This window comes from Nannobrachium achirus (assembly GCF_963921795.1).
Source record: "Nannobrachium achirus genome assembly, chromosome: 1".
Taxonomy (NCBI): Eukaryota; Metazoa; Chordata; class Actinopteri; order Myctophiformes; family Myctophidae; genus Nannobrachium; species Nannobrachium achirus.
The window spans coordinates 14547827-14575370 of record NC_137810.1 but is presented as its reverse complement, the minus strand read 5'-3'; the positions used below and the strand labels follow the sequence as shown (position 1 = coordinate 14575370).

The 27544-nt window shown below is 42.6% G+C and overlaps 1 protein-coding gene across 16 annotated transcripts in view; it reads right to left on the bottom strand.

Annotated features, from left to right (window-relative positions):
• Positions 1 to 27544, bottom strand: part of kif1aa (kinesin family member 1Aa) — a 100925-nt gene that overhangs the window by 47170 nt on the left and 26211 nt on the right. For 8 of the 16 annotated variants that reach the window (XM_080738341.1, XM_080738352.1, XM_080738355.1 and 5 more), the window contains 18 exons: positions 27417 to 27482; positions 27292 to 27309; positions 27114 to 27192; positions 26410 to 26488; positions 25538 to 25680; positions 22281 to 22319; positions 15521 to 15654; positions 14684 to 14763; positions 13814 to 13889; positions 11351 to 11430; positions 10079 to 10185; positions 9893 to 9973; positions 9010 to 9190; positions 6430 to 6502; positions 5429 to 5525; positions 5184 to 5332; positions 3770 to 3948; positions 2395 to 2532 (listed from right to left, as the gene is read on the bottom strand). In XM_080738341.1, the coding sequence (XP_080594467.1) occupies positions 2395 to 2532; positions 3770 to 3948; positions 5184 to 5332; positions 5429 to 5525; positions 6430 to 6502; positions 9010 to 9190; positions 9893 to 9973; positions 10079 to 10185; positions 11351 to 11430; positions 13814 to 13889; positions 14684 to 14763; positions 15521 to 15654; positions 22281 to 22319; positions 25538 to 25680; positions 26410 to 26488; positions 27114 to 27192; positions 27292 to 27309; positions 27417 to 27482 (1799 nt within the window). The remainder of the gene's footprint in view (positions 1 to 2394; positions 2533 to 3769; positions 3949 to 5183; positions 5333 to 5428; positions 5526 to 6429; positions 6503 to 9009; positions 9191 to 9892; positions 9974 to 10078; positions 10186 to 11350; positions 11431 to 13813; positions 13890 to 14683; positions 14764 to 15520; positions 15655 to 22280; positions 22320 to 25537; positions 25681 to 26409; positions 26489 to 27113; positions 27193 to 27291; positions 27310 to 27416; positions 27483 to 27544) is intronic. The other 8 variants (XM_080738353.1, XM_080738344.1, XM_080738354.1 and 5 more) reach the window with 2 other exon arrangements.

Here is a 27544-nt window from a genome sequence, read left to right as displayed (position 1 = left end):
AGCACGGGTCCTCCAAAAAGATATCATCGTCCAGGTCCTCCAACTCCGCCAACTCCTCCTCCTCCTCCTCCCCACGCCCCTCCCGACGCGAGTCGACCAGCTCAGTAATTTCAGAGTTGGACAGGGTCGGGGATGGGGTAGGGTCACTCATGCGCTCGCTCATGCATGTGTTGAAAATGGGGTTGCTGGTGCAGCCAGAGACATGGGAACTCGGTTAGTACAGTTCGATAGAATCATACACTTGTTGAATCAAGAAGGGGGGGGTGGATGGGAGGGGGCAGAGGACCGGATTTTACAGGGGCCTCTGGAGGCCTCCCTTTGAACCCAAACTGACAGGGTTCTTTTTGAATAATCTTTAGTTTTCAATGTGGGAGCCGCAAGTGGTCGTCTGGGGCACTAAATCGAAAGGAAAGGGAATATAATATTTCGACATTTAAATTCAAATTCAATTCATAATATAATATAATATATTATGAACATCCATATTCTGTGCATGTCATTATTGTCGAAATGTTTTAAAACGTTTCTAAAATAATAGATGATCTATAAGCTCACAGCATGAGTGACGTTGTGACAGTGAGCTTGTAGATTGACTATTTTCTTTCTTTCTTTCTTTCTTTCTTTCTTTCTTTCTTTCTTTCATTAAACCATTTCGCAACAGGGGGACCGCAGCCAGAGGCTGTGGCTTTGTCTATTTGGGAACTCCTGTCATACAGTGTTGACAGTAGGTTGGACCAATGGGAAAGTGGGAGACAAGCTGCAGCCTGCCCAGCAACAGGATGCCCTTCTGTTAGGCTGCTTACCCTTGGAGCTGGCAGGGTAGGAGGGGGTATCCCATGGTAAAACATACATCCTTCCCAAGAGGTCAATTACATTTACTTACCAAGGGAGACAGTTTTAATGTACCTGTTGGTTTGCGTTAATGATGCAAGCTCATGTTCACCAAGAATACATTTACACTTGGCTTTCAGAAGACAAATCAAACAATTCTAAAACACGCCTTTTGGGGTTTTTCACGCATACATCTCTGTTTGAGTGAAATGATAGACGAAACACAAGCTGGTACACATTATGTGCTTGAAAGCTGATTATACAAATCGCTTGTTGCTTGATAAATGCCGAGTGAGCCCTTCAATTCAAATGGCAGCGCTTTTCAAATGTGCTGAGAATTGGTGAGGCAAGGGGATAGGAAGTGCAATGCATAAAGTCCCAGCATGGGTTAAAGATGTGAGAATGAATTCAGGAGAACACATATAGAACAGCCTCCTTCAAGACCACAATTCATGTTAAATTCGTTACAATTCTTCAGCATTCCTTAACGCCACACTGGGTAATTTGGCTGCACAACCGTCTCACAGCAGCAACATCACCCATGGGTTGCATTAAAAAAAAAAAAAGTCTGCATATTTTTCGCGCGTCATAAATTACACAACCACAGCGGGAATCAAATCAGCCTGGATTAGCATGAACGATGCTGGGAAGCTGTGTGAAACCTGTTTAGATGTTTCCCAGTAAAGAATACTCTGCGTTCATTTATCCATTTGTGACTCTGAGGAGGCTCAGAGTTCAATCAACCAACACTGAGGGGATTTTACTGTGTACTTGATCTTGCCACCATGTATGGCAAGGTCTCAAAGTGTGGTTCAGGGACTCTCAGGGTTCCTTCAGGAGGTTCTAGATCAGTGTTTCTCAACCACTGTGCCTGGGGACCTTTGGTGTGCCCCTGAGAAGGGTCAAGTGTGCCCCTTGAAACTGCTTGAAAGCCAGTATCGTATTTATCATTTTAAAAATGATTTAAACTAGTGAAAACAGCCGATCTACAAGCACACAACGCCTCTCGGTGCGAGGCGTTGTGTGCTTGTAGATCTGCTGTTTTCACTACTGTTGTGCGACAGCCTTGTATGATGAAGCAGGGCTTTACTTTGCGAAGAAACGTACAAATTTGAAACTTGGAAATACAAGGTTTCTTCCCGACAGTGACGATATTTACACCCCCGTATTATGTTGGTGTGCCCATGGATTCTTGGGACATGAAAAGTGTGCCCATGCAGAAAAAAGGTTGAGAAACACTGTTCTAGATTGACCCTGTAACCCTGACAGTATCCACCTGTTTCCGTGGGAGTTTGCTGGAGATTATTTGGATCTGTTTGGACCACACTTCCGGTTTAACAGCAGACATACAAGCTCACGTCGCGTCGCAGATGCAGCCCGTTGTGAGCTTGTAAATCACAATCGGCTGCGGCGCCGGAAGCTCGGTACAGCGTCTGCGCAATGCACTATGGGGCGTTGGAAAGTCGTGGATACAAATGGATCGACGTGGTCCATTTGGTTCCATTTGTACACTGAGAACCACTGGCGTACAGTAGGGCCACACTGGCCTCGGTCAGCATTTACCTGCCGACCAGACGGAACCAGGGGAAGCGGTCGTAGAAGGGGTCCCCTCCGGTCATAGCGCTGTCCGCGTCCTCCATGGCGGTGCCGGGGACCTCGGCCGCGCGGTCGTACATCTCTCTCATCAGGTCCAGACGCTGCCTGAGAGGAGCAGCACACATAAATGTCAGCACATGAGAACATCCATGAAACCATGAATGTGAACACAGCGCTTGTATGAAGGACCATCACACACTATGCACGCACGCACGCACGCATGCACGCACGCACACACACACACACACACACACACACACACACACACACACACACACACACACACACACACACACACACACACACATGCACAAGCACAGTGCTTGTACATTCAGCTATTTTCAAAAAGTCAAAGAAAACGTCATTTATTTAAAAACTGTTTATATAAATAAAAGATTGTCTTTATACAAAAACGTACCTGGGGTGACAGGGCTTTCTCAGTTGCAGCCCCCACCCGCTGGAACCCACTCCCACCTCACATAAAAGCCGCCCCCACCCTACTCTCCCTCTCTGCTATTTAATTTGTTCTCCCTGCTAATTCTCTTTTTAGCTTTTGGCCTTTTACAAATTTCTCTTAATAAAGGTGTTTATTACTTTTCTATTATGTTTTGTAATATAAAGCGACTTTGGGTACCATGAAAAGCGCTATATAAGTCTGATGTATTATTATTATAGACCTTACCCGTTCGAATATATGTGCTGCAAAATATGTGCAGAGTGTGGGTTATGGGGAAAGTAACTGTAACTGCATGGTGTGTGCGTGAGAATATGTCGGAGCATCATAATGTAAGGAGCAGCCCATGGAGGAGTGTATATTTATGATGGATACAAATAATTTAACAGCTAAATTAGGTGAATAGAAGTATGAGGATGTATTTGCTCCACATAATTTTTCTATACCCGTTGGAAGATGAGACACACATCACCCGTTGCATGCGTGACCCATGCAGAGAGAGAGAGAGAGAGAGAGAGAGAGAGAGAGAGAGAGAGAGAGAGAGAGAGAGAGAGAGAGAGAGAGAGACTGCAACATTCCTAACTGTGAGAGAGGTGTGTGTGGGCCCGGGGCTACAGATCCCATGGCCTGGAGGAACGGACCGTAACCCTGACAACAGGCTGTAGAGCTGTAGAGTGAAGAAACGCTAATAAATAGCTATAATTTTGGGAAAAATGAAATTCGGGCTCCGTCACCGTGTGTATAATGCTAATGGCCAATGCCATGTTAAATTTGAGATCAGTCGCTGAAGCGAGTGAATAGATAATGCATTTTGTGACCTACTGACTGACTGACTGACTGACCTCTCTCTCTAATTATAGTATGGATTATTATTATACACCAAAGTACCTCAGTTTGTCTAAGGTCCAGTAGTGGGTGGCTCCATTCTTCTGGTCCTGCACCTCCACAGCCACGATGGTCCGTGGGAAGTGTCTGGTCTCTCTGTCCTTGGCCGCCTCCACGGGCAGCATGTCCGGAGGCAGCGGGGAGTACAGTGTGTCAGTGAGCAGCACAAACTGGAACTGCACCTGCAGGGGGAGACAGAGGGCAAGGTGTGGGGTCAGAGCTAAGACTTGTGGAGCTGTGTTAATCTTGACAGCACTTTTTAGATTTAGTTTAGTCATTTAAACTTTTGAATAAAATGTCATTTTCGTCATATTTTAAGTACTGGGTTTACTGAAATACTGTACTTGGGTATTTCCAATTTTCAATTACATATCTCAGAGGCAAATATTGTACTTTTACTCCACTACAATTATTTGAAAACTTACATTATAGATTTCAATTATTATTGAAAACATAACCACTTCAGCCCTATTTAAACTTTGTCTATTTGAAAATAGTCGCTCTATAATAGATTTACTTAATACTTACACCTGCCATTTACACCAAAACGTGTTTCAGATTTTACCGCACTTGGCCACCATATATAGCCTAGTTCCAGACCCTGAATCGCTAGCCACACCTCTTTAATTTTTTTGTTTTGGCGATTCAGGTCTAGCATCGCTCTCACTGAAGAGGCCTGCCTCGGTTGAAAATCCGATCGGCGAATCAGCGTCGTGAATCAGCGTCTTGTGATCAGCGTGGGTGGGGGTTTCCCAGAACTCATGTGTGTTTCCAAGTACACCAGCGCCGCCGCCGTACCGTACCGCACATCGCGTCGCGCTAAAATGCGGTAAATTGCGGTAAAATGCGATCGTATCGATCTCGCTATGAAACACCAGTAGCAGGCATGTTATGTTGTGTTTGATTACTAGTTCGTAGTGCTCCTATTCTGACTGTTTCTTTGGTTAGCAAGTAGCACTAGCAAGCAACAGGCTAGCCACTAGCCAGCCAGTCATGTGTTGGTCGGTGAACCACTCGCTGAAGACTGCCTCTTTTTGGCAACGCCCATCCCTGCAATCGCCCTGGGGGCAAGCGAGTTCAGACTGAATAATGAAGTGAAACGAAATGTCAATTCAGGCTGAGTGTCAGGCTACACCATATACAGTAGTAGGCCAAAACGCGCAAATCTGTCTTTTCATTGTTTAATATCAGACGGCCGTCTGATACACCCCGCAGTAAAGCAGGGACTCAATTTCCCATGATCCTTCGGGAGATGAGGCCACCCGGACATCCGGCTTTCCATTCAGACCAATGGTAGAGAATTCAGAAAAGTGGATTTATCTCGGATTCTACTCCCAGATTGTGATTATCGTCCAAAGACGTTTTTTTTTTCAACGGAGCTGAGAACCACTGATGGGGTTTGAGGCCAGTAACTTGCCTTCTTTTTGAGTTCCACACTGATGGCGTTGGCCTCCTTGAGGAAGATGGCGTTGCCCCACAACAGGTCCCGCAGAGACGTGAACTGGTAGCACCTCCACTTCCTGAAGCCCCAAACCGCCAGCTCCGTTTCCCTCTCCGTCCACTGAACTGTGTGGGTCAAAGAGGATACAAGGTGACTAGTATTCACCCACTTTTTTAGTGTGGTTATCCCATTATGGAGGTACTTTTTTTGAATGACTCTACCTTCCTCTTCGGGCTCCAACTCTTCCTCAGCAGTAGCCTCTGGGTTACAGCTTCTGTCCACCTGCTTCTGAAGGGCCTCCAGCTTGCTCTCATAATCCTGTTGACCAGGCACGTGCACACATAGACATGAAAGGGGGCTTGAGCCCCTGCCCTTTTACCCATTCTCTGCAAGTCCCTGCTTTTGACAATCAATCATGCAATCACTAGCGAGGACTGACAAACAGGGTTGATCTACAGTATGTGTAACTGTGATGCACCACTGACAGGTGAAGTAAACTGGGACAGGATCACTTCACATGAGTAACCGGTCATCTCTTTTGTATTTTAGCTCCAGACGAGACTAAGTTGGTCTAGACAATGTGCTGTTTGTGAACTGCACAAGAATTCTGTCTTAAAGCGCCATCTTTAACACATCGGATGCCCACGTGGTGTCTACAAGTCAATTTCTTTGATGTCGCTGGAGGCCCACGACGCGTTTGACGCGTTGTACAGTTAACTATACTGTACTGTAGCTACTGCACTTGGCTACCGCGGTGATGAAACAAACTCCATTTCCCAACATGCAGCGCGCAATTACGTCACCCGGACGTGCTGTGTGTCTCGTTGACTTCCTGTTTAGCGGCTGCACAAAAATGCTGTTTTCTCCTAATCTAGCTTTTAAATCACTTTCATTTCAAAACGGCAGCCTCTTCTACCTGCCGTAACACAAACACTGTGGCTTAGAAATGATAAAAAACGGTCCTGACTGAAAGAAAAGATTTTCGCGAAATAAACAGGACATACTCGGATTACATTTACTCGGATTACTTTTCTCGCCAGTACTCTCGCCGGTAGGTAAAATGACGCGTTGCCATGGGCACCAGCAAATTAAGACACGTTAACCACGTGGGCGTCCGATGTGTTAACAATGCATATAAACAGCACTCTAACTTAAAGACGAGTACCTTATGTGAAAGTCTAAGTGAAAATGTTAGTTTGTTTGTCTGTTCAGTTGTGTTTACCAGTCTTTGCTGCTCCAGTAGGTTATGGGTCTCTTCTCTCTCTTTGCGGTACGTCTCCTCCAGTTCCTGCAGCCTGAAGACATTTAGAAGCACAGACGATGAGACGTGGCATTGGCATCGCAAAGTAAACATTATTTCTGGCTTCCATTCCAGTGCCCTGAGGCTTCTTCATGGATTCTTGTCTTGCATTTCAAACTGGTTTCCAATCCCCGGTAATGGGGATTATTCGTATGGTGTGACAGCTATTAAGCCTCAGGTAGTGATGACCGTGCTGGTTTCATCCTCTCCTCCCTGCCATCTGTACCTCCATTAGGGCATTAACGAAAAAGTCGACAAGTCGACTGAGTCGACTTCATTACACAAGTCGACTCCCACCAGAGAAAGTCGAAAGTCGAAGTTGAAAAAAAAAAAATCCTTCGTATTTTTTTTATCATTATTTTTGCTCCATGCGTGCATCTGTACAGCATTCAAACAGTAGGATTGCTTATTGTCAAGGACGGAATGATCCAATATTACAGTGCTACATTACATTTGGTATAACATGGTTCTATTGTGAAAATAGCAGATCTACATGCTCACAACGCCTCGCGATGCGAGGCGTTGAGAGCATGTAGATCGGCTATTTTCACAATTTCTGCCTCTATATATTTGACAATTTGGGCAATGTTTAATTTGTCATTTTAGAGGTATTAAAAAGTCCTTAAATTGGCACTTTAGAAATGTGAAGATACCCACTATATACTTAAACTTTATAAAATAATTAGGGGGTCGTGTGTGATGTGATGACGTCATCAAACGATAAAGTCGACTTCAACTCAACTTTTTACTGAGTCGAGTCGACTTGCAAAAATCACAAGTCGTTATTTAATGCCCTAACCTCCATTATGTCTGTTCTACATGTCGAGGCTGTTTTATACTTGTCTGTCGACTGTGTCGTACGGCAAAGATTATGTGGAAAAGGACCTGATTATGTGTCGTTGGTTCACTGGACCAATGATAAAGATACTACTCATCTCTTGCTAAATAAAGAAAACTAACCAGAGCTGGGCCGCTGGTTACCATGGAGATGACAGAGATGACATGCACATTGTAAAGCGCTCAGGATAAAGGTGCTATATTAATGCACTATTTATAGAGATGGACATCGGTATCGGCCAATATCAAACATCGGCAGGTATTATATCAAACCGGCCGAATCTGTGACCGGCAGGTCACTGACATAAATACCGGTTTTATGCCGATTGTGTCTATGGCACTGCGCAGCACAGCATGATGCTCTGGTCCTGTGACTAAAGTAAACATTAGCAAGTAGCAGCCAGTCTACTTAGTGGCAGCCTACAGAATACAGATGGTGCTGATTACCTTTGCAATGTAAGGATATATTCCATAATCCTGTGTCAATGTCGTCTCCAAAAAGAAGGGGAAAAAAAGCATGTGTCACCTGCTTTCCTCCTGCCTAGTCCAGACGATCATATTAGACTGGATATTGTCTGTGATTTTGGATATTGTACTATTGTGATTGATTTGGCATTAGTGTTCTTCTAGCTTATTGGTACTCAAATTGAAGTATGTCTTGTAGGCCTACTTGGCCTGAAAAAAAGGGTATTGGAGCAACCCTATTTTCTAGTTCTTAGCTAAAGAAATCGGTATCGGAAAAATCGGTTTTGGCAGGTCAGACCTTCATAAAACCGGTGGATCGGTATCAGCCAAGAATTTTGCAATTGGTCCATCTCTAACTATTTACCATTATGTGAGCATCCACCCCGATGAAGGATAAAGTTCTATAAACATGTTGAATGTGAGTCTGTTCATTCTGACTGGATGTTAATCTTTTATCGTTCATCACGGTGCTCTGAAAACGATCCCAATCATATTGTTATTTTTATGGTTATCGTTTTATAGTTATTGCCAGACCCATGAAATGGGTAGGCCTACATAAGCAAATGTCGGTCTGTCCGGGTTTTCTATATAAAGGGTATATATGATGATGACATGATGATGACATGCCTACAAAAGGCATGATGTCATAAATGATGATGACAGACAGGGGGTCTGGCACAACCAGGTTGACCTGGTCTAGTTATTATGGTTCTTGGTGTGGACAGTCGTGCATTCAGTTTTCTGTTTCCCCACTGTACACTTCATCGCATGAAGCTGTCGAGCGGCGGAAATAGCCAATCTACAATGCGACACGTTGTCATTTTGTACATCGGCTATTTGAGCTACTGTGTCTTTTTGGAGTGGTGAAAGCACTCCCAATAGACAGGTATGTCTGTGGGTGGCTGGCTATGTGGCTGGCTGGCTGGCTGGCTGGCTGGCTATGTCTGTAGCCTGGCAATACCTCTAGTGGCCACACACAACACACATGTTAAAGGAGGGGTGCAGGCCAGGCACACTCAACACGCACGCACGGACGCACGCACGCACACACGCACACGCTAACATGGTATAGCTGCTCAGATTCACCACTCCACTTCGAACCGAGGTTTGATTTTTAAAACATGACGTGCCTAAAATATAGGGACACCAAGGCTAAAAGTATATCATTCGACTCTGAGAGTGTATACAAATGGAGGTTACCTCTGGTCCATCTCTTGTTTCATGTCGATGCCCTGTTTGTCCAGCAGCTCTCGCTGGGCGAAGGCCCAGTCCACAGGCTCCACGGGGGTCTCAGGACAGGGGGCTTTCTCCCTCTCAGCCCTGGCCTGCTCTGGGTGGTTGAAGCGGAACACATGGCTCTTCCCCAGGATGATGCGATTTCCTGCGGGTGGAAGCCCAGAGATGGTCAGCAAAAAGGTCAAAAGGAGATTAAATATACAGAAATGATAGAGAGTTATGCCACGTCTTGTGAGGCAAAAAAAGAAAAGAAAAGAATTTGAGATAGGCAAAAGGAATTAATTAATCTGTGTCATTTTCGATTTTAGCGTTTCTATTCAAAAAAATAGCAGATGTACAAGCTGTGAGCTTGTACATCTGCTATTTTAGAACATTTTTGAAAAGATCTCGAAAGTGTGTGAACTATAGAGTTCACACACTCAGTTAGTGCTCAGTTAGGAGCTCAGTTAGTCTGTTCTTGAGAGACTACTATGTCAGTGGTTCTCAAAGCTTTTCATGTGAAGGACCCCCAAACTGATATTTATTTGGCCAAGGACCCGCATCTCAAAATATTTAGTTCTAGGGACCACCCAGAAGCAGAATTTGAGTTACAAACGTTCGCTCTGAAAATACATATATTCAATGATTTGCACACATTTTCACGACTGTTTTTTCAAAAATAGCAGATCTACAAGCTTGCAGCGCGGCACTCGGTGCCGCGCTGTGAGCTTGTATATCTGCTATTTTTCAATAGTTAAAGCAGTCAATAATTCTAGGCCTAAATGGGTTAAAAGGACTCACGACACAACACTACACCATTGCTGATAGTTACTGACGCTAGATCTACAGAACAGCGGAGGTAACTGACCTGATTTGAGGACTGTGGGCTCGGTGACTCTCTTTCCATTGACGTAGGTCTCTGCGTCCTCGCAGGGCTCCAGGATGACTGCTAGGAACACAGGCGGATGACAATGACATGACGGTGAGACCACACTACTTCCACAACCACCAAACACTAACCTCCCGTGTGCTGCGGATGTGAGCGGTAGCTTACTCTCTCCCATGGGACCGGTGCTACTGGTGAAGGTGCAGTGTTCGTCCTTGATGAAGTGACCGCTGAGGACTATGTCCTGACGACTGGTGGCATCCACGCGACCCACCCTGAGAAAGGAAGACATCGTCGTTGTCGGGTGAAAACCTTGTATGTCCAAAACCGCTCGTTTAGCATTTTCCATTTTAAAAAATGATTTAAACTAGTGAAAACAGCCGATCTACAAGCGCAGCGTTGTGTGCTTGTAGATCTGCTGTTTTCACTACTTTTGTGCGACGGCCTTGTACATGTACAATGAAGCAGGGCTTTACTTTGTGAAAGAACGCACACGTTTTAAACTTGGAGATACGGTATGAGGTTTCCACCCGACAACGACGATATGCAAACCACCTTACAGCATCCTACACATCGACGCATGGGCCTGTCACTATTATTACATAATCGCCGAATCGCAATTATTTGAGGTAATCGCAATTATTTCGCTTAATCGTCATAATTGTTTCCATGTTGAGAAGTGTTCATATATTTTCAAATACTTTCAAAAACTAGGAGAAATAGCAGATCTACAAGCTCACAATGCATCACAACGCGTCACATCTAGTAGCAGCTTAGATCTGCTATTTCCACTATCAAAGTTAAGTATTGTCAAATATGTGAGTCATTTCTTTGTATCTGCCATGTGCAACTTCAAAGCCTACAAGCCAAACAGAAATGTAATTGGCAATGACAAAAACACAATTAAATCCTTAATCGCAATCATTTAAGTCACATATTGTCATGTAAAATGTCATAATCGTGACAGACACACAGGCCTGCTACAATACATACTTTGATTTGGTTTTCAACATACAGTATAATGTCACTGAATCAAATATTGTACATTTGTTTCCACTGACTTTGTAATATTATGTTATGTTTAATTTATTTGACATGGACATCACAATTACAATGGACAGCCCAGAAGCATTGCTTGAGTGTTGTAGCACAAGTGATAATGTTCAACACCTGACACAAGAGGCCTTTCTAGATAGGATAACACTATAATCTAAAAAACAATCAGCGAATTAAACATCACTATAATACAAATACAAACACAATACATAAACTGTAAAACAAAGGCAATATAATGATCAGTGGGCAGAGAGTTCCAGAGTTTTGACACTTTTACTGTCCACTCCAAATGAGTTATTGCATTTTTATTATACAGTCAGTTGCTGTGGTAACAATATTTCAGCAGGTGGCGCCATTCTGCAATGAAAGGTTTTGAGGTCTTACCTGGTGATCCCATCTTTGATATAGTACAACAGGCACTCTGACATCAGAGGATCTTCATTGAGGTTCACCAGATGAGGAGTCTAATACAGAATGTATGATAAGTAACACACTGGCCATTCAAATGCATTGACATTTGTTGTTATACAGTATTTTCAATAAAAGATACACACACTGCAAAATTCTGAATGTCATTGAACTCTGAGGGTGTATCAATGGATCCTTACTGATCCATTTTACTGTAACGGTGTGGCACTGCTAGATGCTAGCCGTCTATGAGCGAGTCTGTGTGTGTGTGTGTGTGTGTGTGTGTGTGTGTGTGTGTGTGTGTGTGTGTGTGTGTGTGTGTGTGTGTGTGTGTGTGTGTGTGTGTGTGTGTGTTTTGATTGATTGAAGACTTTATTAGGAGTTTGCATAGGAAGGTACAGTTCACTGGTACAAGGTCTACTAAAAGGAGATCCTAGAAAAGACTAAGCTTATTTCCACAGGAAACCATTTAAGTATCTCATATAACATTGAATGACAGACGAATAGTGTCTGGACTCTGATCTAGTTGTAGATGTACCTCCACTATTGCCTGTAGCAGCAAAACAAATCTACATACTGTATGCTAAAATACTTAACTTAAAATGTATAATGGAAGTCAATGGGGCTTTGCTCAGGCTGTAAGCCCACGTTGTTTAATGAACACTCAGGTTTTTGCTGCTAGCCGGGGATCCAGTCACCAAAATGGGAGAGGACCTGTGATGTTCTGCCGCACTTTTTATTTCTGTTTTATCTATTAGTTTGGTCATTAAGGTCCACAGAATGAGAGGCCTGCTCTGCCGGAAACATCGCGAAAAAAAGTTATGGACATTTGTATATTACTGTCCCATTGACTCCACTAGAAATATTTAAAAAATAAAAATAAATCTGCTTTAAGTAGCATGTGAAGGGTCAAACTAGGGGTTCTTCATGATTCTGAATCCATTGCAAGCATTTGTTTTCCATGAAAAACATACCTTGGGCAAAATTTTGTCCACCCAGAACTGTGAAAAGTGGAAAAAAGTGATGACTCATCACTTTTCACAGTGTTTAGTTGCCATTATTTTGCCTAAGGAATGTTTTTCATGCAAAACAAATGCTTGCAATGGATTCAGAATGACGAAGAACCCCTAGTTTGACCCCTCACATGCTACTTAAAGCACATTTCTTTTCTTTTTTTAATATTTCTAGTGGAGTCAATGGGACAGTGAATATACTAATGTCCATAACTTTTTTTCGCGATGTTTCCGGCAGAGCAGGCCTCTCATTCTGTGGACCTTAATGACCAAACTAATAGATAAAACAGAAATAAAAAGTGCGGCAGAACATCACAGGTTCAACCCTATTCCTTGAGCTTTTGGGCATGTGGATCCCCGACTACAATGTACATAACAGATTTTCACAGCAACCCCACACAGTTGAGAAAATGAATTACAGATCAGCAGGATCATTAGCAATACTTAAAACCATGCAGACGGCTTCACCTCCCCAGCGCTCCTCAGCGTGAGCTAATGACTGTAACGTCGTCTCCGTCAAACAACATGTTGCCTCTTGGCAAACAGCCATTCATCGCTACAATAGGGGCTCCACCAGTATCTCCTTCCCCCATCGTGTTTACATCCATGGCTGCCTGGCTGCAGTGGAAGTGTTTGCAGTGAATAATGAACTGAAGTGTATTTAACACAGCACTCAGTGTAAAGGAGAGACCCTTGACTGGACAGCCCTGTGGTTCGCAGCCCTACGTGCGTTGCAGCGTTGAGAGGCTACGGTATGGTGTCTAAGCAGCAATTAAAACAAACCCTTTTAACCACATTAACCCTGGCATAGTGGCATTCCTGTTCTTATTAAAAGTGGTAAAAATGTGTCAAATCGTTGTGATGCTGCAGGTTTTGAGCTTGTGGATCAGCTATGTTCAATAGCCGGAGTATAAAATAGGGTTTAAGTGGTTAAACGTTATGTGTTTAACTACTGTTTTAGTGCTATTGCTATTGACAACTGAATTTCCCTCTGTCAGTCTGTCTGTCAGTCTGTCTGTCTGTCACTCTGTCGGACTGACTGTCTGTCTATTGACAGGAATGCTCTGCATTATTTAAGAACAGGACAGTAAAGCAGGAGCTACACAGTGTTTGTTTGCGTCTGAGAGTGCAGTAGATGGACCCGCAAACAAACGCTGAGGAATGCACCGTGTGCAGATGAGTTCAGAGGAGGAGATAGTTTGACACGCTCCACAAACTACAAACCTCGTTGGGGGAGAACAGCCCCACCGTGTCAATGAACACGGCCTCAGGCTTTCTGGGGTTGTCCGAAGGCTTCGGAGCAAACGAAACAGTCAAATATTCAATAAGTAAAGCAGGCCTTCACTTTGAGTTTATCCTCCCCATATTCAACAAGAATTTCACACGCGTTGCTTGAGTACAGCACACAGAAGGTCTACAATCGTACCTTCTTTGGGGAGAAGACGCCGACGGTTCCGCCGTCCTCTCGCATCGCCACGCCCATCTCTGCCAGCAAGGCCTCTCTGTACAGAACAATACAACCAGGTTCACTGATAGTACCGGTATATTTTATTCTAAATAAGAAAGAGAGTTTGGGCATTAGCAATGGGTTTTCTCAGTGGAGTGCTAGACCAAAAATCCAGTATACATATAAAAATCACACCCGGTGTGACTGTGAAGTGAGCGGTGCCTTTTTTTAGTTCATTTCATTAAGCGTCCCGCGAAGCTTGGCCAATGCTAAGCTCTGCAGGATGGACATACGGACATACATACACACAAAGACAGATGTAGGAGCGGTTAGCACAGCTCAAAAAGTAGGAATTGAAGAAATCCCCAAAAGCTTGCACTTCCAAAACTTTAAATCAATGGAGGACAAAATAAAATACTCACATTTCCCCTTTATTTTATTGGCACACACTAATAAATGAACGCTTCAACTATGAGCCTTCATCAGAGCGAGAGCCGAAATGTGAAGGCTCATAGCCGATAAATGTAAGCTTTCATTTATTGGTTTGTGCTAATAAAGAAAGTGGAAATGTTTTGGATGTGCTACCTTTTGGGGATTTTGACAGTTCCTACTAAGTATATTCTAATTCTACCTCTGATAAACTTTACTAAACCGGGGAGATCAAACTCACTTCCTGGCTAATGCTTAATTCATGCTCCACCGTACGACGGCGTTGCAGAAAAATAAGATCTGACAACACATCACATCCACGATGTGTTTTGAGCTTACAGATCAGCTATTTTCGGCCTGCAATGCAGTCGTAGGATAAGTATAAATCCGGCTTAAGTAAGGCGTCAGTCCTATACTCACCTTTCCATTCTAATGGCCTCTGTGCGGCGAAGCTTCTCCTCCCAAGTTTCATTGAGTTCAGCGATGATTTTCTCAGTTTCCTGATGTTTGAAATGAGAGAAACATTCCGGTAAACATTGAGATGTCGTAAGGCAAGATGAACAAATGCATGTTTGTAGTTGATATTCAAAGTTAAACACACACAAGCTCTTCTGAAAGACCACGGTCGTGGTGGCTAACCTGATCCTTGAATGTGATAGGAACGAGCACATCACAATGTTAGCATGTCATAGAAAAGATATGCTACTACAGTATCATAGGTGAATAACAGATCAAGGATGTTACGACCTGGAATTATTTTATGTTTTATGCTTTTTGAAAAATAGCAGATATACAAGCTCACAGCACGGCACCGAGAGCCACGCTGTGAGCTTGTAGATCTGCTATTTTTGAAAAGTCGTGAAAATGTGTGCAAATCTTTGAATATATGTATTTTTAGAGCGAACATTTGTAACTCAAACTTTGCTCCTGGGGGTCCCTGGAACTAAATATTTTGAGGTGGGGGTCTGTGGCCAAATACATATCATTTTGGGGGTCAATGACATGAATAGGTTTGAGCACCGTTGACATAGAAAGGTAGGTTTTTCAAAAGAAAAACCTTAGAAGGATTTAGAAGATACTTTATAGAAACGGGTCAAAATATTCAGACATGCACAAATTAGTTGCACAAAAAGAGCAGATATACAAGCTCGAGCTTGTATATCTGCTCTTTTTTAATAGTTAAAGCATAAAATAATGCGTAATAATGCGTTCCCGTTCATAATGGGTTAAAGAGGCGTAGCGTTGGCAGCTTCTCACCTTCAGCCTCTCGATGGCCTCCTCGCTGCCGGGGCTGAACATGATGCGGTCGTGGAGGCTGGCGATGGACCCGGCGCGGCTGGACAGAGCCGACAGGGACGGAGACGGACTCATCCCCGTCATGGCATTGGTCACTGTGGAGAGATCATCCCTTTGATTGACAGGTGGCGGGCGTTTATTGTTATTGGAATCGGACAGGTCTGTCAGGAAGTCGAGGGGAAGGGGGGGCACGTCGGGGTGAGGTAAGGGGCGCGTTTGGGCTGTGTACGGGGAAGGCGGGGGCGTGGTGGGGAGGCAAGAAGGGAGGGAGACGAGGAGGAAGCGGAAGGAGAAGGAGGAGAGGGAGAAGGGGATGGGGGAGACGGAGAAGAGGAAGGAAGAAGAGACGTAGCTTGAAACACAGAACAGGGTAGTGTTTAGACGTTATGTTTAGACAGTATTGTGACACAGAGCAAGAGCAGGGGGACAGAAGCAGGGGCGTCACAAGGGGTAGGAAAGTGGGACTGAGTTACCAGGGCCCAAGGTGGTGGAGGGGCCCTAGTAACTTTAGCTATTGAAAAATAGCAGATATACAAGCTCACAGCGCGGCACCGAGTGCCGCGCTGCGAGCTTGTAGATCTGCTATTTTTGAAAAGTCGTGAAAATGTGCGCAAATCTTTGAATATATGTATTTTTTTAGTGAACATTTGTAACAAAAATGTTGCTTCTGGGGGGTCCCTGGAACTAAATATTTTGAGATGGGGGGGGGGGGTCCTTCACATGAAAAAGTTTGAGCATCACTGACATGGAAACATAGGTTTCTTGGCACACATTTTCATGATTTAAAGAAAATAGCAGATCTACAAGCTCGCAGCGCGGCACTCGGTGCCGCGCTGTGAGCTTGTATATCTGCTGTTTTTCAATAGTTAACATTCATGGGGGGCCCGCAGTGAATCCTTGTACCCAGGGCCCAGAATTTGGTGTGACGCCCCTGGATAGAAGCCACGCAGCCAAGAAGGCCGAGGAGGTGCAGCATTGCCGACGCACAGCCACACAACAGGAGCAGCTTCAAAAGATGCAAACATCCAACTAATGCAGGACTGAGGAAAGGAGTGTTCATTTAACCACTTAAGCCTGATTGAGGTGCCGGCTACACGGAGCTGGATATTTTAGAGGCTAGACATTTGCCAGACATTTTTTTTATGCGGTTGGGGCTTGCAGCCACACGAAGCTGGATATTTTGGCCGCAAAGCTGGATATTTTTTAAACCAGATAAAAGTGGAGACATTGAAAAATATCCGATTCACTGGATCCGTGTGAACCCGGATATCTCTGAAGACTTTACTGTGTGTGTGCTTGTCCCCCTAGTGGAGGTCTGGGGATTATTTTAGACCTAGATATCTTTGTCATGTGGACCTAGATATTTATGTGGCTATCTGAAAAACCGGGATATATGAAATATCCAGCTCCGTCTGGCCTAGGCCTAATACTTGTAGTGACAACAGCCAAACGAAGCTCAGGACGTGTTGTGAGCTTGTAGATCTGCTATTTTTTTTTAAGATTTCTTAACATTGACTTTTGAACATTTTCGCCTATTATGACATGCCCAAAATAGGGACGCCAGCCAGGTTGAAAGTGGTTCACTCTGACGGAGTCAAATCAACACTCCTTATTTTTTTGGGGTGCAAACATCAAGCAAAGGGATTCCTGTGCAGAACCATTGGACCATTCAACTGCAGGACCATTCAACACCTGCAAGGACCATTCAATAACACTGGCAAGTTTTCCAAGCACATCCGTCACTCCGGACAGAAGTTCTACAAGTGGATTAAAGCAGTGGTTCTCAAAGTGGGGTCCAAGGACCCCCTGAAACCCCCCCAGGGACCCCTGGGAGTCCCCAGCTAAATCTGTTTAACCACTTTAACCCTATATACAAATAGCCGATCTACAATCTACCGGTAGGAGCCTGGCATCATGTTCTGTTCAGATGAGTCTAATTTCAGGGTCCTTGAAAACGATTGAGAACCACTAGATTAAAACTCTGTCAAAGAAGATTTGGGGATAAATAAATAATTCTTTATGTATTTAGAGCTGCAACTATTGATTATTTTCTTACTACTTTTTCCAATTAATCAAACAATCGAGAAGCATTTTTGTATATATTGTATGAATGGACTTAAACCTCATTTCATACTTGAAATAGGGCGGATCTACAAGTTCATAACATGTCCCATCGTGAGGTGTTGTTAGCTTGTAGATCAACTATATCAAATAAAGACGCCTATAATGACATGATCGATTACTACTTGGTTATTTTTTTTTTCGATTACTACTTGATTATTTTTAGTAAATAAACTATTATTAATATTCATAATATATTAAATCATTTACTTCGATTAATTGTTGCATCTCTAAAATGAATGTCAGAACGGCACTACATTCTTTTTCATGTTTTCCCTTTTTGTGCGTGCAGTCGACCACAAGGGGAGACGGATGCCTGCTGCCGCTGCTGCGCGTTTCCGGCTCAGAACACTAAAAAGACTGCACATCATGGAGGTCAGATTACATCTAAAAGCCTCGCTCAATTCATTTACTGCTCCGTGGGCAACCGTAAAATTACCAGGAAATCCATTTCTGTGGCAGAGTGGAAGGCTCACAGGAGGGTAACTGTGAGACAAAGACCTCTAGATGCGTTGGAAAAACGATACGATTATTATCATGGGTATATCACTGATTCTTCAAATATATATTCAGTTGAGCGAGCTACTGTACTTACGGAAGCAGCTGATTCTATACCCCCCACCCCAAATATATATCGTCGTTGGAGGGTGAAAACCTTGTATGTCCAAAACTGTTCCTTTTGCATTTATCATTTTAAAAATGATTTAAACTAGTGAAAACAGCCGATCTAGATCTGCTGTTTTCACTACTTTTGTGCGACTACCTTGTGCGATAAAGCGGGGCATTACTTTGCGAAAGAACGGACACATTTGAAACTTGGAGATACAAGGTTTCCAACCGACAACGACGATATAGTCACCAGTGAATCCCATGTTTCAATCTCTAACACACTGGTTTTCAACGTCGGATTCCAGGGACCAATTATAATGGACCCTTAACGGGCCTGTAACTCAGAGAGTGTTTCTTTTTCTTTTTTTTTTGCTCTGGCACTGCAATCTACACTGTAAAATCCTCAGTGTTAATTTAACCACGGGTCCATTTTGGTTCCATTTGTACACTCTCGGAGTTACAGGCCCATAGCAGTGTTGTTTTTGACAGCAAATTTTGATTTAGTTTTAGTCATAGTCTTTTGAATAAAATGTCATTTAGTTTTAGTCATAATTTAGTCACCTGAAAAGTTTTTGTTTTAGTCAAATTTTAGTCGACTAAATATCAAAAGATTTTTTGGCGACTAAATCTAGTTGATTTAGTCAACTGAAATTAATTTTCGCAGGCCTTGATGACATTGTAATGGCTGATTTTACACTGCTGCGACGCGTTGTGAGCTTGTAGATCTGCTATTTTCAGCACGCAACACCTGAGACCAACCAAACACCCCTAAGGTTTTAGTCTAGTTTTTATTTTGTTGACGAAATTGACAATATATTTAGTCTTAGTTTTAGTCATCACAGCTTAGTTTTTATTTAGTTTTCGTCAGTGAAAAAAATGCAGTCGACAAACATTTTTCGTCATAGTTTTAGTCGACAAAATCAACACTGCCCCGTAGGGACCCTGGACCCTACGTTGAGAAGCAATGCTCCAAGACACATAGCATGCCGGCGCTGCCATGCAGCTGCCATGGCAACGTGCAGCAGTAAAGAGGGACAGACAGTGTATCACAGCCTGGACAATCTCTGCTGTCCGCCAAAAGGCAGCATCTAATTAAAGTCCATTCATTATGTCCTGTGTTATGGCCAGAGAATAAACATTGATGAGATAAGCTCACTGGAGATGGCTACCTAATGACCTCACAATGTATCCATGGTGCGGTGGGCATTGAAGGCCATATACTATACTGTTGTTACATTATGATGTTTGAGCAGTGGTTCTCAAAGTGTGGTCTGGGGACCGCCAGGGGTCCTTGATCGGGTTCCAAGGGGGGCCCCCAGCAAAATGAGTTTAATATAGCATAAGAATCAGTTTGACCACTTTAACCTCATTTTCTTTGACGATGGCTGGCCAGAATTGCTGACATAGAAACATAGGTTTTTCAAAAAATCTTAGAAGGATTCAAAAGACACTTATAGAATCGGGTCAAAATTCTAATTTTCACAATTTTTCAAAAATAGCAGATCTACAAGTTTTGTGAGCTTGTATATCTGCTATTTTTTAATAGTTAAAGCATAAAATAATAATACTCAATAATGTGTACACGTTCTGAATGGGTTAAACCAGTGACCGCTACCGTGTTGTTAAAATCTTTCATTACTATTCAAAATGTTTCACAAATTCTTCAAGATATTTCTAAATCTTTCAAAAATAGCCATCTATTAGTGAGCTTGTAGATCGTCTATTTTCAAATAGCTGACGTACAAAATGAGGTTAAAGTGGTCAAACTGATTCTTATACTATTCATTCATTTTAGAGATGCAACAATTAATTGAAGTAACTGATTTATAGAGCCCGACCCATGTCATAGTTTTGGGTCTAATGCCGTTCCCGATTTTGGAGAGTCCTAAACTACAGATTACCAGTGGTTTTGACCCATATTTTGTAAAAAGAGTCATTTAATTTATCACTTAAGCCCTATCCAAAGATTTTCCCCAAAATAGGTAGGTGAACTAATAAGTTCACAACGTGTCGCATCGTGACATGTTGTGAGCTTGTAGATCCGCTGGGTGAAAAGACCGCGCAGAGGCCTGAACATGTAGTTGCGCTGATCAAAGCGCAACATCACACGAAGCTTGACCAATCAAATCCGAACGCTGGGTTTGTTGACCCGCTGCTTGAGAACCACTGATTTAGAAGGCATTTGTAGAATGGGCCTCAGGTCTTTAAGGACCACTCCATCCATTTTCAACCTATCTTCATATCATTGGTCCTCACTAGGGATGGGACCATGTGCGATATTATCGTTTATCGTGATAAAAAAACACGATAATCGCATCGCGAAGATTTTATTTATGGTGATATCGTCCTCCGTCATACACTGGGATCACCTTTTATTTTCCGAGTTGCATATCCGGTACCACTTAATAAACCCTCTCTAATTGGTAAAAGGTAATTATAATATACGTACTTGATACAGTCTTTTTTCACTCTCTATCAAATGTCTTAGCCAAAAAATAGCCGATCTACAAGCTCACAACGCGTCGCAAAGCGACGCGTTTTGAGCTTGTAGATCGGCTATTTTTTGGCAAATGTTCCGCCCCAGGATAATGGATTTTGATTATCGCGATAATATTGTAAATCTCGATTTCTTGTCACAATAATCGTGATATGAAATTTTCATATCATCCCATCCCTTGTCCTCACTCATGCTCATGATAATATGACACCATTTTTGTCTACTCATGTCTGTGTATCAGAGGAGGGCTGTGGACGGCTCAGAAACCCGTCTACCAGTGATATCGCCGATGGCAATCCATGCTAATAGAAACGACAGGCGTACTATTCCTGGAAAGTTAATATCGTCGCTGTCGGGTGGAAACCTCGTATCTCCAAGTTTCACATTTGTATGTTCTTCCGCAAAGTAAAGCCCTGCTCCATCATACAAGGCCGTCGCACAAAAGTAGTGAAAACAGCAGATCTACAAGCACACAACGCCTCGCACCGCGAGGCGTTGTGTGCTTGTAGATCGGCTGTTTTCACTAGTTTAAATCATTTTTTAAATGATAAATGCAAAACGAACGGTTTTGGACATACAGGGTTTTCACCCGACAACGACGATATGCTATATGGAGGCCATTGTTCTCGCGCTGATAGGAAATAAAATAAGAAATGTGAAATCTTGCCTAACGATGATGTCACTGGTAGGCTAGGTTTTTGAACGTCGTCTCTCATGATTGCCAGTAGCCAATGGGAGACAGTAGTGTAGTGTGGCATCACAGAGACGGACCCTCTGCCAGAGAGGAAAGACCTGAGCCAGCTACAGTACAAAGCCCTTCTCGCACAGTCATCAAGGAAGCGGAAGCATTAACTAAATTATAATATATATCTCCGCTGATCAGAACAAATTGCATTTCTTGCGTGTGTGCACTTCATTAGCGTTGCTTAAGCTCATTCGCTGTCTGATGCCAAAAAAGCTACAAAGCCAATGCACACAGAATCTCTACAGCACCACTGAACTGCATGGCACCGATAGCCAAGAACTCACAAGATCACCCAGGGGACAATATTAAATATTCAAGTTTTGGTACTTATTTGTCAATGATAAGACACAAAGACAATTCTAACATATATTTTATCATTGATTAAATTGATTACTTTGATTACCCACTTAACCCTGAATTACGCGTTGTTGCACAATGGTGGCATAATAATGGAGACATTGATTTGAAGTAATATGGCCCAGCACTAACAACGGCCATAAATCAGCATCAAGCGGATGCTTTTTAAACGGCCCCCGGTTGTTTTCTACTTTGCATTAACATTAGCAGCTCCAGGTGGGAGTCAGAAATCAATGTTGACTAATCATTCACCCCCATCTCTTTGACCGATCATTCCTCATGATGATTACATGGTGCTGGAGAGAACACTGAAAGCTGCTATTGTGCTGGAGCCGTCAAGAAGAGAGGGCCGGCAAGCCGGGATGCAAAGCCACAGAGCCATAGAAACACACATTTCAAACCCTCTATCTGAGTGCCCGACCCCCGATATGCTGAGAGAGAGAGGGAGGAGAGAAAGACAATGATGGAAAGATAGAGACAGGGAGACAGGAAAAAACAGACAAGGTAACACTTTTAGATGGAGTTATGTACAAAACAATCCTCAGTGTTATTATAACCACTTAGAGGCCTAACCCGTACACTGCAATGAATAGCGAAAATATAGCCTCTTTTCGCTACTTGGTGAATTTTTAAACTTTTGGAAATGTTTGAAATAGTTGCAGCCCTAATAGTCCAGTCATTATATGAAAAAACCTAAAACAAATTGCAATAGTAGTGAAAACGACCTACCTACCTTCGCTTACTATACACTACACTATAAAGGAAAAAATGACTCCCAAAAAATCTGCTTTAAGTGGGATGTGAGGGGTCAAACTATGGGTTTTTAATTATTCTGAATCCATTGCAAGCATTTGTTTTGCATGAAAAACATTCCTTGGGCTAAAAACGGACCCCAAAAGACTGTGAAAATTGATGACTCATCACTAAACCATCGTTTTGAGGGGCCATTTCTTGCCCAAGGAATGTTTTTCATGCAAAATAAATGCTTGCAATGGTTTCAGAATAATTAAAAACCACTAGTTTGACCCCTCACATCCCACTTAAAGCAGATTTTGTGGGAGTCATATTTTCCTTTATAGTGTAGTGTATAGTAATTGAAGGTAGGTAGGTCGTTTTCAAAACTTTCCCCTGATGGGATTCCTTGGGACTTTTTTTTCTCTCACTAAGGACATATTGAGATTACAAAATCAGTTGAGTTTGCTACTATTGCAATTTGTTTTAGGTTTAGCCTAATTTTGGCCTAAAATTACTGGACTATAACCAAATTGATTGTGTGGGGTTACAGGGTACGATTTGAGTTACAAACCGTTAAATTAACACTGAGGATTTGACAGGGAGCCAATAGCTGAAGTATATACTGTTGTGGTAGATGAAAAGCAAATTCATAAGGCATCACACAAAACAAATGTCACATGTACACTTTTTTTCCGCTGGAAATAGTCAGGAAGTAGTCTTCAGGCCAGGGCATCGCTCAGTGAATTAGCTGATGAGCGCACTCGACTGCACGCTGCAACAGCCTGGCGACTTTTCTCTTGCTAATGAATGAATCACAAGGTTCAGCCAGGAGGACAAGGGGGGGGCGCTAAGCGCCACATTCTTGCGATAGTGTTGCACACACGTGACGGGCATGAAAACAGAGAGAATAAAACAAAGTAGTGTGTCTGTGAGATGTGCTGTGTCAGCTAGGGCATTCACGAATAGAGATTTTTAGTATTCGAATTATTCGACCTCAAAGTATTCGAATTGTCGAATATTCGACAGTACTGGCCAAAATGTCAAATATTAAGTACAAGAGACGAACATTGTGAAAATAGCCGATCTACATGCTCACAACGCCTCGCGTTGCGAGGCGTTGTGAGCATGTAGATCTGCTATTTTCACAATATTTATCTGCGGAACCGAGTCACATCCAAGTGCTTGTCAGGGTGGGGGTCCCCAGTTCAAATATGTTTATTTTGGGGGTCACTGCCTAAAAAGGTTTGAGAACCCCTGGTATAGAGCATTAACAAATTCATCCACCAGGGGCATTGACAACTCATTCTTATGACTTCCTATCTCGCCAAGCTTTATAAACTATATATTTTTTAAAGAGGGAAAAAAAAAAAAAAAAAAAAAAAAGAATATTCGACTTCGGTGAACAACGTCGTATAGTGACTTTGATATTCGAATATTTGGTGAATGCCCTAGTGTGGACAGGGGGGTGGTGGGGTGGGGGGGTTGTTGTGTGTGCATTACTGTGGAGAAAGTGGTCCCTGGACAGAGCCAATAAACCAAGTGGCCCTCAGCTCCAGTGAAGAGGAGGACCCTGAGTATTGACGCTTATCCCCGGGGGAACTGGAGTTAGAGCTTGTCACTGTCGGGCGGAAACCTTTTAGTTCCAAAACCACTACTTTTCAGGAAATGGGGAAAAATAACATGGGTTCCAATATAGAAACCCACTGATACTCTTTTCAAAAATAGCAATAGTGTAGTGAGCTTGAAGATTATCTATTTTTACTGCTTTTGCATGACACTGTCAAATGATACAGTCAATGTATGAAATATACCCATATTATGCAAGGTTTCTGCCCAACAGTGACAATCTGGGTCACCAGCAGTCAATGGTCAGCCGAGAGGACCCGGAGTACTGCCGGTTCTTACCGGGGGACTGAGTTAGATCTGGGACAGTAGATGAAATGAAAGGAAAGGGGAGTATTTTATCATCCTCAGGGCGGGGAAATTACTTTCCTGCATTCACCCAGCAGATGGCTTTTGATGACTGCTCTTTGGGCAGCTGTTCTCTTAGGAGTGTATTGTTGTGTAAATTATGATTATCATGCAGCCTCTCTACCCACCCAGCTACAGTCATCCCTGAGTTCATTTAACTGGAGAACTAGCCAGCAGGACCAGAGTACGAAGCACTGCATTACCCATTTAGGCCTAGAATTATTGAATGCTTTAACCAGTGGAAAAACAGCAGATATACAAGCTCACAGCGCGGCACCGAGTGCCGCGCTGGGAGCTTGTAGATCTGCTATTTTGGAAAAAGTCATGAAAATGTGTGCAAATCTTTGAATATATGTATTTTCAAAGCGAACGTTTGTAACTCAAATTTCGCTTCTGGGTGGTCCCTGGAACTAAATATTTTGAGATGCGGGTCCGTGGCCAAATAAATATAATTTTGGGGGTCCTTCACATGAAAAGGTTTGAGAACCACTGACACAGTAGTCTCTCAAGAACAGACTAACTGAGCTCCATTTAAGTGAAAAGGACCTTTTCTTTGACGATGGCTGGCCAGATTGCTGACATATAGAAACATAGGTTTTTCCAAAAATCTTAGAAGGATTCAAAAGACACTTAAAGAATCGGGTCAAAATTCTAATTTTCACGATTTTTCAAAAATAGCAGATCTACAAGCTTGCATGTGAGCTTGTATATCTGCTATTTTTCAATAGTTAAAGCATAAAATAATGATACACAATAATGTGTACCCGTTCTAAATGGGTTAAAAGAAAGTCTGATAGTCTTGGCCCACTTACCCAAATACTGTTTGGAATTCTGTGTTCCGTGGCCGTGCTTCTCCATAAAAAGGAAATCTCTGACAGTCTTTGTAGTTGGTACAAGGCTAGACTTGATATAACATAGATACACTCATAAGAAACTCCCTTACTGTCAATGATGTCTCCCAGTCCCTGGGCATAGAGGAGCTCCTTCAGACGAGACACCTCATCCTTGAGGTTGCGCACCAGACGATGGTTGGGGTCTTCGTTGATGACGGCGTTGCAACGGATCTGCTTGGCGCGGTCGGCGTACCTGCAAGAACACGGGAGAAGGGCTGCAACTATCCATTATGTTCTTAGTGATTATTCCATACATTGCTTTTTCCATCAAAGAATCGAGAAGCACGTCGTACCGGTATATACTGTATAATATATATATATATATATATATATATATATATATATATATATATATTAGGGCTGGGACTCGATTAAAAAATGTTTATGCGTGCCAGTGACACAGTCAGTTGCAGCTGTTTATGCCATACTCATACAGTCACTTGTAGAAATGGCTGGCACAAAATAGTGAAAATAGGCAATCTACAAGCTCACAATGTGTAGCGTATTTTCACTATTAAATTAAACTATAAAATTTAGACTTTTGTTTACATGCCCAAAATAGGGATTGATTATTAATTGATTATTTTATTAAATAAATCAACTGTTTGATTAACTGTTGCACCGCTACACATTTCCATTCCCATGTGAAGGCGGAGAGAGCCAGGCACGTAAAATAAAAAATAAAAAACACCAAACCCTGCCTTCATGGCCTCCACCTATATAGCGTGCAATCTGTCCCTCGTCACTGCACACTGCAGCACGCCTTTGAAGGGCATTCAAAGGGTCATTGAGCGAAGCGTAATTCCTTTAGTATTACACAACGCTGTGGGCTTGTGCCCTACAACGTCAGTGCCCTACAACGTCCACCGTCCTCTGTGCTGTGGGAGGACGCGTGTGACTGTACCTGTACTCTGTGTCGTACCTGAGTGTGCTTAGAGTCTCATCATAGTTGATGTCCGCTGGACTGAGGGCAGCCACCATGGCCGTACGCGAATTACCCCCTGTAGGCATAGAGGGGAGAGGAGAGGTTAACCCATTTAGGCCTAGAATTATTGAATGCTTTAACTATTGAAAAGATATACAGATATACAAGCTCACAGTGAGCTTGTAGATCTGCTATTTTTGAAAAAGTTCTGAAAATGTGTGCAAATGTTTGAATATATGTATTTTTAAAGCGAACGTTTGTAACTCAAATTTTGCTTCTGGGGGATCCCTGGAACTAGATATTTTGAGATGGGGGTCCGTGGCCAAATGCATGTCATTTTGGGGGTCCTTCACATGAAAAGGTTTGAGAACCACTGACACAGTAGTCTCTCAAGAACAGACTAACTGAGCTCCATTTGTGAAAAGTGAAAAGGACCTTTTCTTTGACGATGGCTAGCAAGATTGCTGACGTAGAAACATAGGTTTTTCAAAACATCTTAGAAGGATTCAAAAGACACTTATAGAATCGGGTCAAAATTCTAATTTTCACGATTTTTCAAAAATAGCATATCTACAAGTTTGCAGCTTGTATATCTACTATTTTTCAACGGTTAAAGCATAAAATAATAATACACTGTAGTGGAACATGCTGACACATACTTTATTGTACTGATAAATATAGTATACAAATACTGCTCATACCTAAATTTTCTCTCAGCAGCCAGGTCAGCACGGAGTCTCTGTATGGGATGTGGCTCTCCACTTTTTTCTTCTTCTTATTCTGTTAAGAAACACAACACATATATCAGATAAGGACAACCGTCAGTTTATCAACAAAAGATTATATTATTGATATCTCCCGACGCTTGTAGAAAATTACCTTATTTGGTCCAGAGTCCTAAAGGAAAGTAAATAATAATAAAAGAAATATATTATTTTTTGTTCATTCCATTTTACAATTTAAACAGAAAACCACTTATAGGGAAAAGATGAATAGTTTCGTACCACTTCTGCCAGTGCAGAGATGACTTTCCCCAGCGTGGTCAGAGATTTGTTGATGTTTGCTCCTTCCTGTATCAGGGTGAGAGGCAGAAGTCATTTCTGCTGCAACTAAACGTATTGTCACTGTCGGG